Below are 14,907 nucleotides of genomic sequence, written 5' to 3' on the forward strand. Positions count from 1 at the left end.
TTTTTTTTTTACACTTTCCTTTAAAATATTTTTTTTTTTGGTCACTTTTATTCCTATTACAAGGAATGTAAACATCCCTTGTAATAGGAATAGTGCTTGACATGTCCTGGATGTCTATGGAGAGATCTGGGGTCAATAAGACCTCACATCTCTCCTACAGGCAAGAAAGCCTGAAATAAAAAAAAACAAAAAACGATCTCGGCTATGCACCCGAGATCACAGCAGTATTGACAACTGCCGGGCCGGGCGTGAGGTCATAATGTCATGCCCGGACCTCCGATAGTCATAGAGACTGGTCTACTTCCACCGCAGGCGGATTCCTTCTCTGGCTTGCCAATCAGACGGGCGAGCCGGTAGAAGCACCAGAGGGCAGCGGGACAGGAGGGAATGTCCCCTCCCGCCGCCTGTAAAAATGATCAAGTGGCTGAACAGCCGCTATAAATGTTCTTACGGTGCAGGGAATCACCAGCTAAAAAAAAAGCTAAAAAAAAAAAAAAATTATGATGCCTGCAGACGCAGGCATCATTCAGGTATCCCCACGTAAAGCCCACACGTATGACGTCCAGCGGTAAGGAAGTGGTTCAAGATACCCTTGCAGTGGGGCTCCCATGCACTACAAAGCTTAAATGACAGTATTTGTAAAGGGGAGCAATAAAAAACGGATTGGTCACCTTATGCCTAATATTATGTTCCCCTGGCAGCCGACGCTCTTCTCTTCTCTCTGATGCTCAGAGTTGTAGACAGGCCCTCAATGTCCTTACTAACAATGGAGGAGCCCTTTATTGTACGTGATAGCATCAGAATGCCTGTGACTGCACTGGTAACCCCACTGCAAGTGTAACTTTACATTTTCCCTGGATATTAGTTTTAAGCAAATCCAAACCCAAAAAACAAAGATGTAATTACTGTAATGTATATTGCAGCTTACCTGTCATTAGAGTGGTGACTGCATTGGTTTGCTTTTTACCAATTTGTTTTTTTTCACCTAGTAATCCTGACGCTTATTACTCTTCCTATCCAGGGATGACAACGCTCATTCACGGTATTGTAGATATGGATTTTTCTAAATTATTACTGCCGACTATAGCCAAAACGTTTTTAGTTTTAAATAAAGTAGAAAATGATTAGAACAGGATCCTGTCAAATGTTGAGGCGGTCAGAGAATCTGTTGGAGAGATTCCCTTACTTCCTGTCCGAGAAAAGTTTGTTCTTAAGATCATTTTGGCCGATTCCAGAGGAATCCGTTGAAATTTGAGCTGCTGGTGGTCTTGTTAGCAACACCTGGCTTTACCAATCCTAACCAAAAAAATTAAAGAAGCCAGGTGGAAAACCATTACAGTGACTTTATTGTGTCAGTTGCAGTCAGCAGTGCATAATCCTCCATCCATGCTGCTTACTATGGATGGAGAATTCTACTGATTCTCTCTGGTTTAACCCACAGAGAAATCTGGCTGTGTATGGCTAGCCTAACAGCCACCCAGGCAGAAGTAAAAACAAATAAATTGGTGGGTTTAGCAATTTTTTATGTCACATGGTACTTGCGCAGTGTTTATTCAAACGCAGTATTTGGGGGGGGGGGTATATTTTTTTAAATTTGAATGCAAAAAAAAAAAAAAAATAATACATAACCCAATTTTTATTATGTTACAATGTCACGCCAAGTAAATAGATACCAAACATGTCACACTTTAAAATTGTACACGCCCGCACAATGGCAATAAACCCTGAGAACTTTATTATCCATAAGCGATGCTTTAAAAGCCTTTACAGGTTACCACTTTAGATGTACAGAGGAGGTCTACTGCTAGAATTACTGCCCATGATCGGATGTTCAGAGTGATAACTCACATGTGTGGGACGATCGTGGTTTGCATGCGTTCAGGATGAACACATGCATTTGCGCACTAGCACAAGGGGGCGGGGCACTTACTTTTTTTTTTATTATATATGTATATTTTTTTTACTTTGTTGCTTTAACTTTTTTCCATAATTTTTATTGCTGTCACAAGGAATGTAAACGTCCCTGTTATATGTACGTGACAGGTCCTTTTTATGGAGGGAATCTGGGGTCTATAAGACCCCAAATCCCTCCTTTGCACTTGAAAGCATTCAAAATGCCAAGGTCGGCATTTTTGAATACTTTCGATTTTTCAAACTGGCGCCTTTAGGATGCCAGTAAACCAGAAGTGATGTAATGACGTTGCTTCCGGGTTACCATATCCGAAATCTCATCAAAGCGGATTCTGGATTTTTTTCAGGTCTCCAGCCGGCCAGCAAACGTGCCAGCTGGTCACTCGGGAGCTCTCGTGGGGCAAGGGAGCCCGGGCAAGTGGAAGAAGGGGGTGGGGGATGCCTGTTTGTAATACCAGCTGAGCGCCTGCTTAGCCACATGGGTTGTTATTATGAGAGAGCTGGCCATTGGCTCTAAAAAAAATTGTACCAGGGTGAAGACTGCAGCTACAAGCATCACTCTGGTACAACAACTTGAATTCAAATATACAGGTACATCCACTATAAAATATAGTTTGATTAATGAGTTGTTGTATCTTTCCACAACATGAACAAATGCTGAGAGGCTAATCATAGCTGCCACTGCTGACTTATTTTGAGGGTGCATGCCTCAGGACTTACATCCTGATCTTGTATTCACAGCCTAGTGGGAAATTGGCCATAGTAGGTGCCTCCAACAATTTTCTGGACCTAACCTTCTACCAGGCCAATGGCGCACTAAGTTGTTAAGCAAGGAGAAGATTCACAGTCCTGGAGCCTGCAATGTCAAAAACAAGACAGCAGCAGTATTTCTATTCTTATCCTGACAAGTTCCTTTAAAACCAAAATGATTAGATTCCCAAGGACATGGGTGGCAGACAAGGCAATGCTTACTATATGAAATTAGGACGAGTAGTACAAATGGATGTAATAAATGACTTACCTGTCCTCAGTCTGCTGTTTATCCTGGCTCCATGTTCCATACTGTCGGTCAGGATCTTGCACAAGTGAGTCTGTGTCCTTGTTGCTTGTAGAGGATCTTGAGAAACACTGCTTTACATGGTCCTGAAGATTAAAAAAAAAAAAAAAAAGTGAGCAAATTGCACACTTCCAGCTTCTATTTCAGATATAAACATAATACTTTTACACACTTAAAAAGGAATTCCAGATATGGTATGTTTTTACAGTTACATTAGTCCAGCTTGGACAACTTGTATGATACCTTAAAAATGTGTTTATACTGTAGAAGTGGCAGTGCCTAACATTTGAGAACAAATATACGCATTACAGCGTGATTAAGAAACATGAAACATTCTCTATCCAAAATCTTTTATATGAGCAAAGCACACAGAAAGTAGAAAAACTATCAGCACTCTACCCTAAGGCTCCATTTACACCTGAGCATATTGATTTACTGGCATTTTTTAAAGCTTTTTTTGCAGCTTTTTCAAGCTTTCTTAACCACTTAAGCCCCGGAGGATTTGGCTGCTAAACGACCAGGGGGTATTTTGCGATTCGGCACTGCGTGACTTTAACTGACAATTGCGCGGTCGTGCGACGCTGTACCTAAACGAATTTGACGTCCTTTTTTTCCCACAAACAGAGCTTTCTTTTGGTGGTATTTGATCACCTGTGCGCTTTTTACTTTTTGCGCTATAAACAAAAAAAGAGCGTAAATTTTGCAAAAATAACAATATTTTTCACATTTTTTTATAAGAAATTCCCCAAAAAAAAATGTAAAAATCAAAATTTTTTAACATTTTTGGCCAATTTGTTTTATGTTACATATGTTTGGTAAAAAAAAAAAAAAAAAAAAAAAAAAAAAATCGCAAAAAGCGTAGTTTTATTGGTTTGCGCAAAAGTTATCGCGTTTACTAACAAAGGGAAAGATTTTTGTCATTTTTTTTAACGCGTAATGGCGGCGATCTGCGATTTTTTTTGCGGTACTGCGACATTGCGGCGGACAGATCGGACCCTTGACTGACATTTTTGACACTTTTGGGTTTACCAGTGACATTTCTACAGTAATCAGTGCTATACATATGCACTGTTACTGTAAAAATACACTGGTAGTGAAGGGGGTTAACTTTATTTGAGAGGGAGGGGCTGTGTGTGTCCCTAGGGGCGTGATTCTTACTGTGATTGGCTGTGGCTTGAGGTGTAAGGACACTGATCAACGGTTCTACACAGTAGAATCAAGGGTCAAGGGTCGCAGTCCCGCAAAAAAAAAAAAAAAAAAAAAAAAAAAAATCGCAGATTGCCGCCATTACGCGTTAAAAAAAAAAAAAGACAAAAATCTTTCCCTTAGTTAGTAAAACACAATAAGTTTTGCGCAAACCAATCAAAATACGCTTTTTGCAATTTTTTTTACCAAAAATATGTAGCATAAAACAAATTGGCCTAAAATGTTAAAAAATTTAGATTTGTACATTTTTTTTGGGGGGGAATTTCATATAAAAAAATTTGAAAAATATTGTTATTTTTGCAAAATTTACGCTCTTTTTTTGTTTATAGCGCATGATCAAAAAATCGCACAGGTGATCAAATACCACCAAAAGAAAGCTCTGTTTGTGGGGAAAAAAGGACGTCAAATTTGTTTAGGTACAGCGTCGCACGACCGCGCAATTGTCCGTTAAAGTCACGCAGTGCCGAATCGCAAAATAGGCCCTGGTCAGGAAGGGGGTAAAATCTTGCGGGGCTTAAGTGGTTAAAATAGCCTTAGGCTGGCCATACATATTCAATTTTCTTGTACAATTTTCTGTTCGATTTGCCACAAACCACATAATTTGAGGTCAAAGATAAAACAACACTTTCACTTGTATCCAATTAGGCAGGCCTTTTTACTACATAATTGAAGGTAAATTTCATGAAAATTGTACAGAAAATTGTAAGAAAATTGTGTAATGTAAGGCCAGCCTTAGTTGTCATAAGGCTAATGAAACCTCAAAAAAAAAAAAAAAATGATACATTTAAAATAGAGGCATGTTTGTAGGTGTTGTAATGACACCCAACTTTTAACAAGAGAACTCTTCTGTTTTTTTGCAGATTATATATATTTAAGAGAGAATATTTTTCTAAGTAACATCTTATCAACAGTCCATATACTGCTAGCCAAAACAAAGATAGGATTTCTGTTTTCAGGCATATAATTCTGAAGTAAGCACTTCTAGCAGTGCATGTTGATATGTTCCATTTGGAAATAGGCTTGCATACACTGGATTATCGGTCTTAGCTTAGCTGCTCATTCATGTAATTGAGATACAAACTGGACACTAAATCAGTATTATTGATTCCCACTCTGAACTAGACCTAAAAACAGCCAAGCATGGTAAGGATACCATGGCCTGCTTGGGTCCAAGTGCATCTGCATGCGGACAACTGTTTTGCTAAAAATTCAGGCTAATAAAGAAGCTCTCCATGGATAAGTGCAGCTTCTTTTGATTCTAAATGGCTACCTGCAGAGATTAGATGATCAGTGGGAACCTTATGATCGATAACTACTAATCAAAATACCCGCTGACAGTTTGCTCTTGAGAGGTCAAGGTCATCTGGCTGGGTACAGGAAAAAAAAAAAAGGTTGTTGAAGGCTGGGTTATGAGCATTTCGGATTACCGTATTTATCGGCGTATAACACGCGCCGGCGTATAACAGGCACCCCAATATTTGGAGAGAAATTTCAGGAAAAAAGCTTAAATTTAACATAAACAGCTTTGAACTCAGAACATTTTTTTTTTTTTTTTTTTTAAATCAAATGATATCTCACCAGTGTCCATAAATGCAGCCCACCAGCAGTGTCAATGAATGCAGCCCACCAGCAGTGTCAATGAATGCAGCCCACCAGCAGTGTCAATGAATGCAGCCCACCAGCAGTGTCAATGAATGCAGCCCACCAGCAGTGTCAATGAATGCAGCCCACCAGCAGTGTCAATGAATGCAGCCCACCAGCAGTGTCAATGAATGCAGCCCACCAGCAGTGTCCATACATGCAGCCCACCAAGTGTCCATACATGCAGCCCACCAAGTGTCCATACATGCAGCCCACCAAGTGTCCATACATGCAGCCCACCAAGTGTCCATATAAGCAGCCTCGCAAGCGCAATGTCCAAATATGCAGCATCGCAAGCGCCATTGGAACTGACCTCATTTGTTTTAAAAAAGACCGGGAAGCAGCGCCGACTCCGAGAGCAGAAGGGGCGGGCCGGACCGAGAAGGAAGGACGAGCTGTCATAAGAGCAGAAGGGGGCGGGCCGAGCCGAGGAGAAGGGAGAACGAGCGAGCGCAGTCATCGGAAGTCCCGCCTCCTCTGCCGAGACGTGTGACGTCTGTCATAGGCGGGACTTCCGATGACAACGCTCGCTCGTTCTCTCTTCTCCTCGGCTCGGCCCGCCCCCTTCTGCTCTTATGACAGCTCGTCCTTCCTTCTCCTCGGCCTGGCCCGCCCCTTCTGCTCTCGGCAATGCTTCCTGGCCGTTTTCTTTTTTTAATATCGGCGTATAACACGCACTGCTGCTTTTTCCTCCATTTTTAGGAGGAAAAAGTCTGTGTTATACGCCGATAAATACGGTATTTTATTTTGAAAGCCAGATTCAGTATTCTAACCGTACATAAAATTCAAGCACATAGCATTCAGACACAGAGGAATATTTGAGGCGTTACAACGGACGTCATTAATGAGTTTTCATAAGTCAACTTCCCATCACTGCAGGAGCAGAGGACACATAGAGGTGACCCCCTCTCATATAAAAAAAACTCCTTTTTATAATGAGTCCTTCAATAGCCTGGAGGTACAAATGACAGTTGTTCTCATTTAGCCTTACAGTTTTAGTGGATGAACCAATGTAATTTACATTACCATTTTTTCCTGAGCAGGAATTATTGGAGGAAGTGGAAGAAAATGTATTTTTTCTCTTATGCATCCTGTCAAATTTGTAAGGCAACTGTAATGGCTCAACAGGAAAATATAGACATATGGGAAAGTATTATAATTTCAGAAATCAATGGAACACTGAAGGGAAGGTTACGCATAAAGGCATAAACACTCTTTTTTTGTCTCCAAGGCTTTGATTTGCGCAAAATTCCCAGCAAGCATTTCCTGAACTCTGCCAACATCCAGGAATTATGCAGAAACTTATTTCTATACCAATGCTAGAAAACGTATCTTTTTTTTTTTTTATCTAAAGTGAAACTTTACCCTCTCAATCAACATTGACTATTTTTAATCCCTATGCTGCTAGCATTAGTAAATAGATAAAGTATATTATATTTACTTGGTTTAAACTTTTTTTTAGCACTTAAGTTACTTCCTGGTTTCTTGCCGAGGCAAATGATGTCATACTTCCCAGGAGCCTTTAGGAGGGGAGGAGGGGTTATTTCCACTAAGCACATCTTCCTGCCTGCATGGCTGAGCTAAGGGCAGATGGTTCCAGGAAGTAAATATTACATGTTCATCTGCCCTTACTCAAGATGGACATGGCCAGAACTGCTAGGGGGGTGTTTTTCTCAGCAAAATAAAGCAAGGAGACATGGATAAATAAGAGAATTTGCTTTGAATATTAAAAATGAATTTGTGTTTTTTGGTTTGTGGTGCTCAGATGCAGTGTAGTTCCTCTTTAACATACTGATGTCTTCTCTTTTAATGAAAAATAAAAAGGTATATATAAATATGTGAAGTGATTCTGTTTTACCATCGTATTAGCGTAGCACCTACTATTTTTATGTTTCCTCTGTACAGCACACAGCTCTTAATAACAATGAATTTCTTGTTGTTATAGTCTACCTAAAATCACAACACACACAGGTCTATTGCATAGTCAATGAATATCACATCATTGGTGAGGCCCTCATTCTCCACCAGTTCCAAACTTTTACACTAAGAGCACTGTACAATGACTGGCTCATGGATAGGCCCCCACCCTATTTTTGCCATGCAAAGTGATTACAAAAGAAAAGCAGTTAGGATTTTAAAAGTGTTACTAAACCCTGGACTCTGCATTCACTATATCTGGTCCCGCACAGTGCACAGAACATGGAAATGCCATTATTTTAATAAATACAAACTGCTAAATACCTGTTCTCATCAGCAGTATATAGCAGTCTTGTGACTTCTATCAGTGTCCAGCTGAGCACTGGTTAAAGCTTGTAAGAGGAGTTTTCATTCTGCTCTGACTGTCCTATGAGGCTGCATGTCCCCTGACGTTCTATCTGGACAGTGCTGATTGACCATGTGCCGATCGCATGCACGCTCCAAAAATAAAAACCCTCCAGCAATACACACCAAACTGAGCATGTGCAAAGTGCCTCCAAGACACTGTACCATCAGGAGATAGATTGGGGAGAGTAAAAGAAGGGAAGGATCAGAGAAGACAGGATCAAACAGCCTTTTTGCACATTGCAGAGGATTAACCGCTTAGGTTCCACAGTGAGTATAATGTAGATATATAAATCTCACAGTGAGTATATATAAAAGTATATCATACTTTACTACAAATACATACTGATCTTATGGTTGTGGGCTTAGTTAACACTTTTAGAATTTTTCGATAATACATAACTGGAATAAGCGGGAAGGGGTTATGTTGACAACTAGCTAACACAAACACTGAAGGCAGTGTTCATATCAAAAGTAAAATACCTGTCTAGAAGACTATGAGAAAAAAAAAAAAAAACTAGCCATTCAGGATCTATGCTAGTTTTCGAGGAAAAAAAAAAAAAAAGCAGAAAGAGTAAACCCACACCCACATAACTGGTATGTACCCCCTGGGGTCATAGAACAACAATTTGCACCAGAGGCTTTGACGTGAATTCTGCATTCTGACCTATCCCCAAAGAGGACTATGACATGAATCCAACCTTGTTAAGAAATCTTTTTTCCTTCTAGAGAGCAACTTTTTTTTTAAATTATACAAACCATTGCACTTTATGATTTGTTTCAGTTAGTTACCACATGCCCATTTTCATCTTACCCACACTTTCCTATGACAGCAGCTATACATGTCTAAATATGATGCCAGACTAATATTCTTGAGAGTTATGCCTTATTCACATGGGGAGTACAAAAACTAATGGGCAGTCTAATTGCTGTTATCCTGGATATGTTCTGGGCCATGCACCTGCACAGATGTCACATTAGGAGCAGTGACTGTGTTTGGGCAGCCGCTTCATTCCAATTGACAGCATTGGGACTGCCTGCATGAGGATGCATGAAACACCTGTGCATCCCCGTGCAGGTAAACATGTCATGTTATGTACATCTCCTGTGATCGAGGCTTTAGACACAATGGTTTTAGTAATTAGTACCTAGGTCTGATTCACACCTATGCATTTTTTGTGCATTTTCAGTTTTGCAGAAACACACAACAGTCCATGTAACATGGTTTCCTATGGGTCACATTCACATCTGCGCATTTTTTGGAAAGGGCCAGGGGATTGTTTTTGGTACCAAAGACTTCAATGGATCAAAAATGTGTATTGAAAAACGTAAAATGCACCTGGAATATGCAAACTGCAACCTGCATAGGTGTGAACCAGGCCCTACTAACAGACCTCTGCCAAACACCCCCTCCCTTCCTTCCATTTCACATGTTATGAGGGTTTTTGCTGTTACTCCACTTAGCCAACAAAGAACACTAAACTTACCTCAACTGTGCAGTGGTTTTGCACAGGGCAGCTCAGATCCTCCTCTTCTTGGGTCCCTTGCTGGAGCTCCTGGCCCCTCCCCCCTTTTGAGTGCCCCCACAGCAAGCAGCTTGCTATGGGGGCACCCGAGCCGAGCTACAGCTCCCTGTGTCCAATTGGACACAGAGCTGCCGTTGGGCCCGCCCCCCTCTCCTTATTTTGAGCTGGGTTTGACTGACAGCAGCAGGAGCCAATGGCGCCGCTGTGTCTCAGCCAATCAAAAGAGAGAGTCCCGGAAGACGAAGGCACTCGTGGACATCGCTGGATAGAGAGGGACCTCAGGTAAGTATTAGAGGGCTGAGGGGGGCTGCTGCACATAGGATTTTTATCTTAAGGCATAGAATGCATTAAAATAAAAAAACTTCTGACTTTACAACCACTTCAACTAGGGAAAAAGGTATTTTAAGGCATTTAAATAAATAAATTATAATATAAATAAAAATGATTTATACTATGCAAGGATAAAAGGACCATAAAAGAGATAAAAATAAGTTCAGTCAGAAATTCCCTTCAGTGAAAACCCCATGTCAAAGCACACACTACATCCATAAATGCAAACAGTTTGAATTCTATGCAAATTTTGACCCTTAATGTGAATGTAGATTTTTGCTCTACCCCCTTGTTCCTCTAAACCCTTCACTTTTGGTCAGTGAGGCCACATGAGCCTAGACAGAGGTAGGAGGAAGTAGAGAAAAGCTTGACTTCACAGGAAATGAAGATTTGCATATAACATCTGTTGACTTCATATCTGAATCTAATAACATTTTTATTAATTTTCACTCAAATATCTTTATACTTTTTTTTTATCATACGATATAGATGCCATGAATTTCAACAGTCCAGATTTAGATGGTCTTTACCTTTTTCCTTTCAGAATCACAAACCTGTCTATTCAGGTTAGTAAAATTACAAAGCAATTGCACATTTTCTGTACAGGCTACTAATACATCTGTGTGTGTCAACCTGATATCTCTACTTAAGCAGAAGTTTACCTTTAAAGCGGACAGTCACACCCTTGTTCCACCTCATTCTGTTACTGAGCAACAAACATGCTGCGCAAACAACCCCAGGCTACATTGTTCTGTCCCCAGGTATCTCAGCTATGCCTGTCTGCATTGACTTCAGTCAGCATTTAGAATTCATGTTAGCATAAAGATTTTCAAAGAACATTTTAAGGTGGCCAAAGCAAGATCAAATTTCGACCAGTTTAGCAGGGACTGGCTAAATTTTGACCAGTGTGTGGCTGTCACTATTCGACAGAAGCCGATCATTAGATTGATTTCTGTCAAATAACCAAGTTGGAAAACTTTTGTTGATCAGGAATAAAAAGCCCTAGTGGGGAAAGGGGGGTGATTTCTTGCCTACAGCTTGGTGCCTCATATAAAGTCCCACCGTGCGATTTTCGTGCGTTTTTGGTGGATGCAGTCTGATTTGACCTTATTTTTCCGTACACAGGGATGGAGACCAATAGCATGACCTGCTTGTCACACACAAAGTCCCAAATAGGAAATTAGGGATTGAAAGGCATTGTGCTTTACAGGCCATGCCCCATATATAAAATCCCTATCTGTCTTTATACTGCATCCACCAAGGGGATGGAGGTGTAATGCTTCTCAGCTGGTCCTTTCAAGTTTGTACCATGGTTACAACCTAGTTATTTGAGTTTTGAGACAACAGACCAGTCATGGATGGGGGTGGGTTGGGGGAGGTTGGGCTGTCTCCCTCTCACCTGTTCCCCTATCCATCCATTAGCAGCCATGTGCTTCCAGTGTGGAGACACTAAATTAGGAGTGTTAGGACTGCAGATTTTACAGGGTGCCGTGAAGTGGCTCTGCAGCTTTCACATGCGTTTGCAAATGTGTGTCAACTAAACCCCTGTTCTTTGTATCAAGAGACAGGTCTACTTGGTTGGTGACAGACTGGAGGGTGAGTACATCAGACTGAGGGCTGGCTGACTTTCATGCACCTCTTATAATCCTTCAACCTCATTTTTTTCTTTTTTTTTTTGTAATTTCTTCATCTACCTCATTTGTGTGAATGAGGGAATTTGTTTTTTTTTTCTTTTTCATTCAGCTTACTGGCTGAAAAAAATAAATTAAAAAAAAGCTGATCTATAGCCAGCTTTATTCTCTGTACTAACCTTCTTGTATTATCAAAGATCAATAAAAGCAGCACATTACGCTAACTTACTTTGTCCTTAGTCCAGCAAAACTATGAAACAGGAATAATAGATGATACTATTTATGTTAAATTATTCTTCTAATAAGCAAAACTGCAACTGTAATGTTTAACCAGTTGCTGACCGCCCCCTGCAGATTTACTGCGGCAAGGTGGCTTGGCTGCGCAAATCAATGCCCCCCCCCCCCCCCCCACCCACCCAGCGATGTTCTGATTCGGTTCAGGAAAGAAAGCTCTATTTGTGGGGGGAAAAAAAAGACAAATTACCAGTTAAAGTCACTCAGTGCCAAATTGCAAAAAATGGCCTGGTAATTAAGGGGGTAAAACCATTTGGTCGAGAAGTGGTAAAAGCAGTCTGGAGATTTATTCTTTAAGATAGCCAGCCACCCCCCCCCCCCCTCCTCCTCTTTTGGCACTTCTGTGGTGGTTATCACAATTGCTAACTTTATTGAGTGAACATATGTGGCCCAAGACAATTCCTCTTCTTCCTCTGTGACCCCAGGAAGCTCAAAAGGATTGAAACCCCTGGTCCATGCGCTCCAAATTCCAAAAAATCGAATTTAAAATTCAATTTAAAGCGAAAACACATTTGAAGTACTTTTGAACAACATTTGTTAAGTCTGTACATATGTACTGAAAATGTTTGTAAGAAAATGTATCAGTGTATGGTCAGCTTTAATGGTCAGTAAGTTGCACATCCCTTGGGTGGACCAACATGAGGCAGGGAATGCAGACATGAACAGGAATATGAAGAAAATGGGGTGTTACATAACCCTTATTTTCTATATGGAATGGCAGTAGGGGCTTCTTTTGTTAATGAAGATTTAGGTTTTAATTAGGTCATTTTAATAGGCTATCCTTAGGCCTAGTTAATTAGTCAGGTTTAGCCAGGTTGAACTTTTGACCTGGGCTATCCCATGGTCAGAACTTCCCGCTCATAAGCTTCAAGTATCTGGGCAGATTTTAAAATTATTGATGCTTCCCGCCCTAGGGTATCGTCAGGCAGATTAGCGCGTGCCCCCCAAACTCCCGCCTGAATTCCCCTGCTCTTGACTGAATTCTAGTTCCAACTGGCTCTGCAGGGGGCTATTTAAGCTGTGACCGTGGGTCTCCTGGTCACTTCATCTCCTCAAGACCATTCATCTGCTGTCTATCCCCCCCCCTCCCTTATTGTCGCGGCCAGTTATTTAATTATTGGCTTTTTGCTGTCGCCTTAGCCAAGGTGCTTGGGTGGACGAATATGTTATTGTAAAAAGTTGTTATGTTCTGTGTGTCATGGAAAATGTTGTTAAAAAATGTTGATGTCATAGTGTCAGCCCGAGCCGTCTGGCTGGGCTGCTGGATGTTTTTTCTCTAAAGTGAAGTTAAATAAAAATAAAGTATCAGAGTATTTATATATTTATTAAGCCAATAATAAAAACAGCCGCGGCCTTTGTCCAAACCAATTTCCTTGTGTGGTCTTATTTATTTCAGGTTATTTGCTTAAGGGGTTTTTTCTATTAATTTAATTAGTTAGGGCATCCTGGGTGCCATTTCCATAAGCTTTCCTTTTAAAAGACAAATTGAGATTCAGCAGTCTCTGGCAATTGTTTTTTATCATGCAGTTTTCACAGAAGGTTGACTTGAGTTTTTTTTTGTTTATCACATGCTCAATTTCTACTGCCTAAGTCATGATGGGTTTAAGCTGGATAGTTTTTGTGGTCAATTATGAATCTTAAAAATGAAAGACCCCTTGTGACAGACAATACACACAGACATATAGTCTTTGTATATAGTCATGGGATACTCCTCCTATGAGACCATGTGAACATTTGTAAGCTGGCCATTCAACATGCTATGCATATTTATTTTGCCAGAGCTATACCCTACTACCCTGAGTAATTCCAAAGTAGAAACTATTAACTTTTGAACAAGTGATCTTTCACATTCTGATATTCCTCACCCAAGCCAAATGTCTGGCTTTTGCAGAAACAATAAAAGTGATTCGATGATGACCTATTAAAGTGTTTTCAGAGCTATTCTGTTCCAGTCCACAGAGCTGCCACTAGTCTACAAAGCTCAACAGCACTGAGCTTAATTAGACTTGGACTACTCGTTAATACTGCTCTTGAGGTATGAAAAGATCATTCCATTCCTAGTGGAAAAATAGAAAATATTGCTAAAAACTGAGATTTTAGCATCTGTACAGGTTGTCATTTGGAAAGTCCCCCATATACTACCTGATTATAGCAGGTAAAACTTGAACTGCACATATTGGTCATTGAGTAATGTATGAGTCTTGGTAGACGAGAGAGGAAAATAGTACAGTATGTGAAGGCCACCTATCCCCGTGACCTTATTTTACAAATCTGCTATACTCCAAAGGGTACATTAATAAAAAGAATGCAGAGCTCTTTGCCCTGCGACACTGCCTGCATTCATTCTGTGGAAATGGAGGCAAAGTTAAATGTTATTAGCCTATTATCCCTCTAGGTAGAATTTTATCCTTTCACACAAAATAGAATGAATTAGGAAAATATTGCATTATAGTCACTAACATAAAATCAAAGAATGGTGACGCCAGAAAAAGACAGTAGTCCATTGAGTCTGCCCATTTTCTTTTTTTTTTTTTTGGGGGGGTTTTTTCCGTTAACTTTTTGCCTGACTATAGATCTAGGTTTGAAGCTATGTACTTTTGACTGTCTAACTACCTCTGTTGGTAGTTTATTCCAAGCATCAACTATCCTTTCAGTAAAATATCACTGTCTAAGATTATTTTTGAACTTTCTTTCAGTTAGTTGAGGTCATGTCCCCATGTTCTTGATTTTGGTTTCATATTGTAAAAACTGCCCTCCTGAACCTTATTTACCCCCTTGATGTATTTAAAGTAGGGATCAAATGATTATCGGCAACACCAATATATCGGGGGCCAATTTGCACTTTCCCCCATATATTGGAATCTGCCCCTGAGGGTACCGATATTTAGGGAAAGTGCATGTACCGGAGTGATACCAGCAGCTAGGGGAATCACCCCGGTACTGGTGTCCATAGCCGACGGTTGGCTGACTTGTAACGACAACCGATGCG

The 14,907-nt window shown here is 40.5% G+C and overlaps 1 protein-coding gene across 1 annotated transcript in view; it reads right to left on the minus strand.

Annotated features, from left to right (window-relative positions):
* Positions 1-14,907, minus strand: part of KIAA1671 — a 297,686-nt gene that overhangs the window by 38,635 nt on the left and 244,144 nt on the right. Inside the window, exon 6 of the mRNA XM_082258243.1 lies at positions 2,933-3,054. Coding sequence (XP_082114369.1) covers positions 2,933-3,054 — 122 coding nt within the window. The remainder of the gene's footprint in view (positions 1-2,932; positions 3,055-14,907) is intronic.

Source organism: Pelophylax lessonae, assembly GCF_965119305.1.
Source record: "Pelophylax lessonae genome assembly, chromosome: 1".
In the NCBI taxonomy this organism is placed as follows: Eukaryota; Metazoa; Chordata; class Amphibia; order Anura; family Ranidae; genus Pelophylax; species Pelophylax lessonae.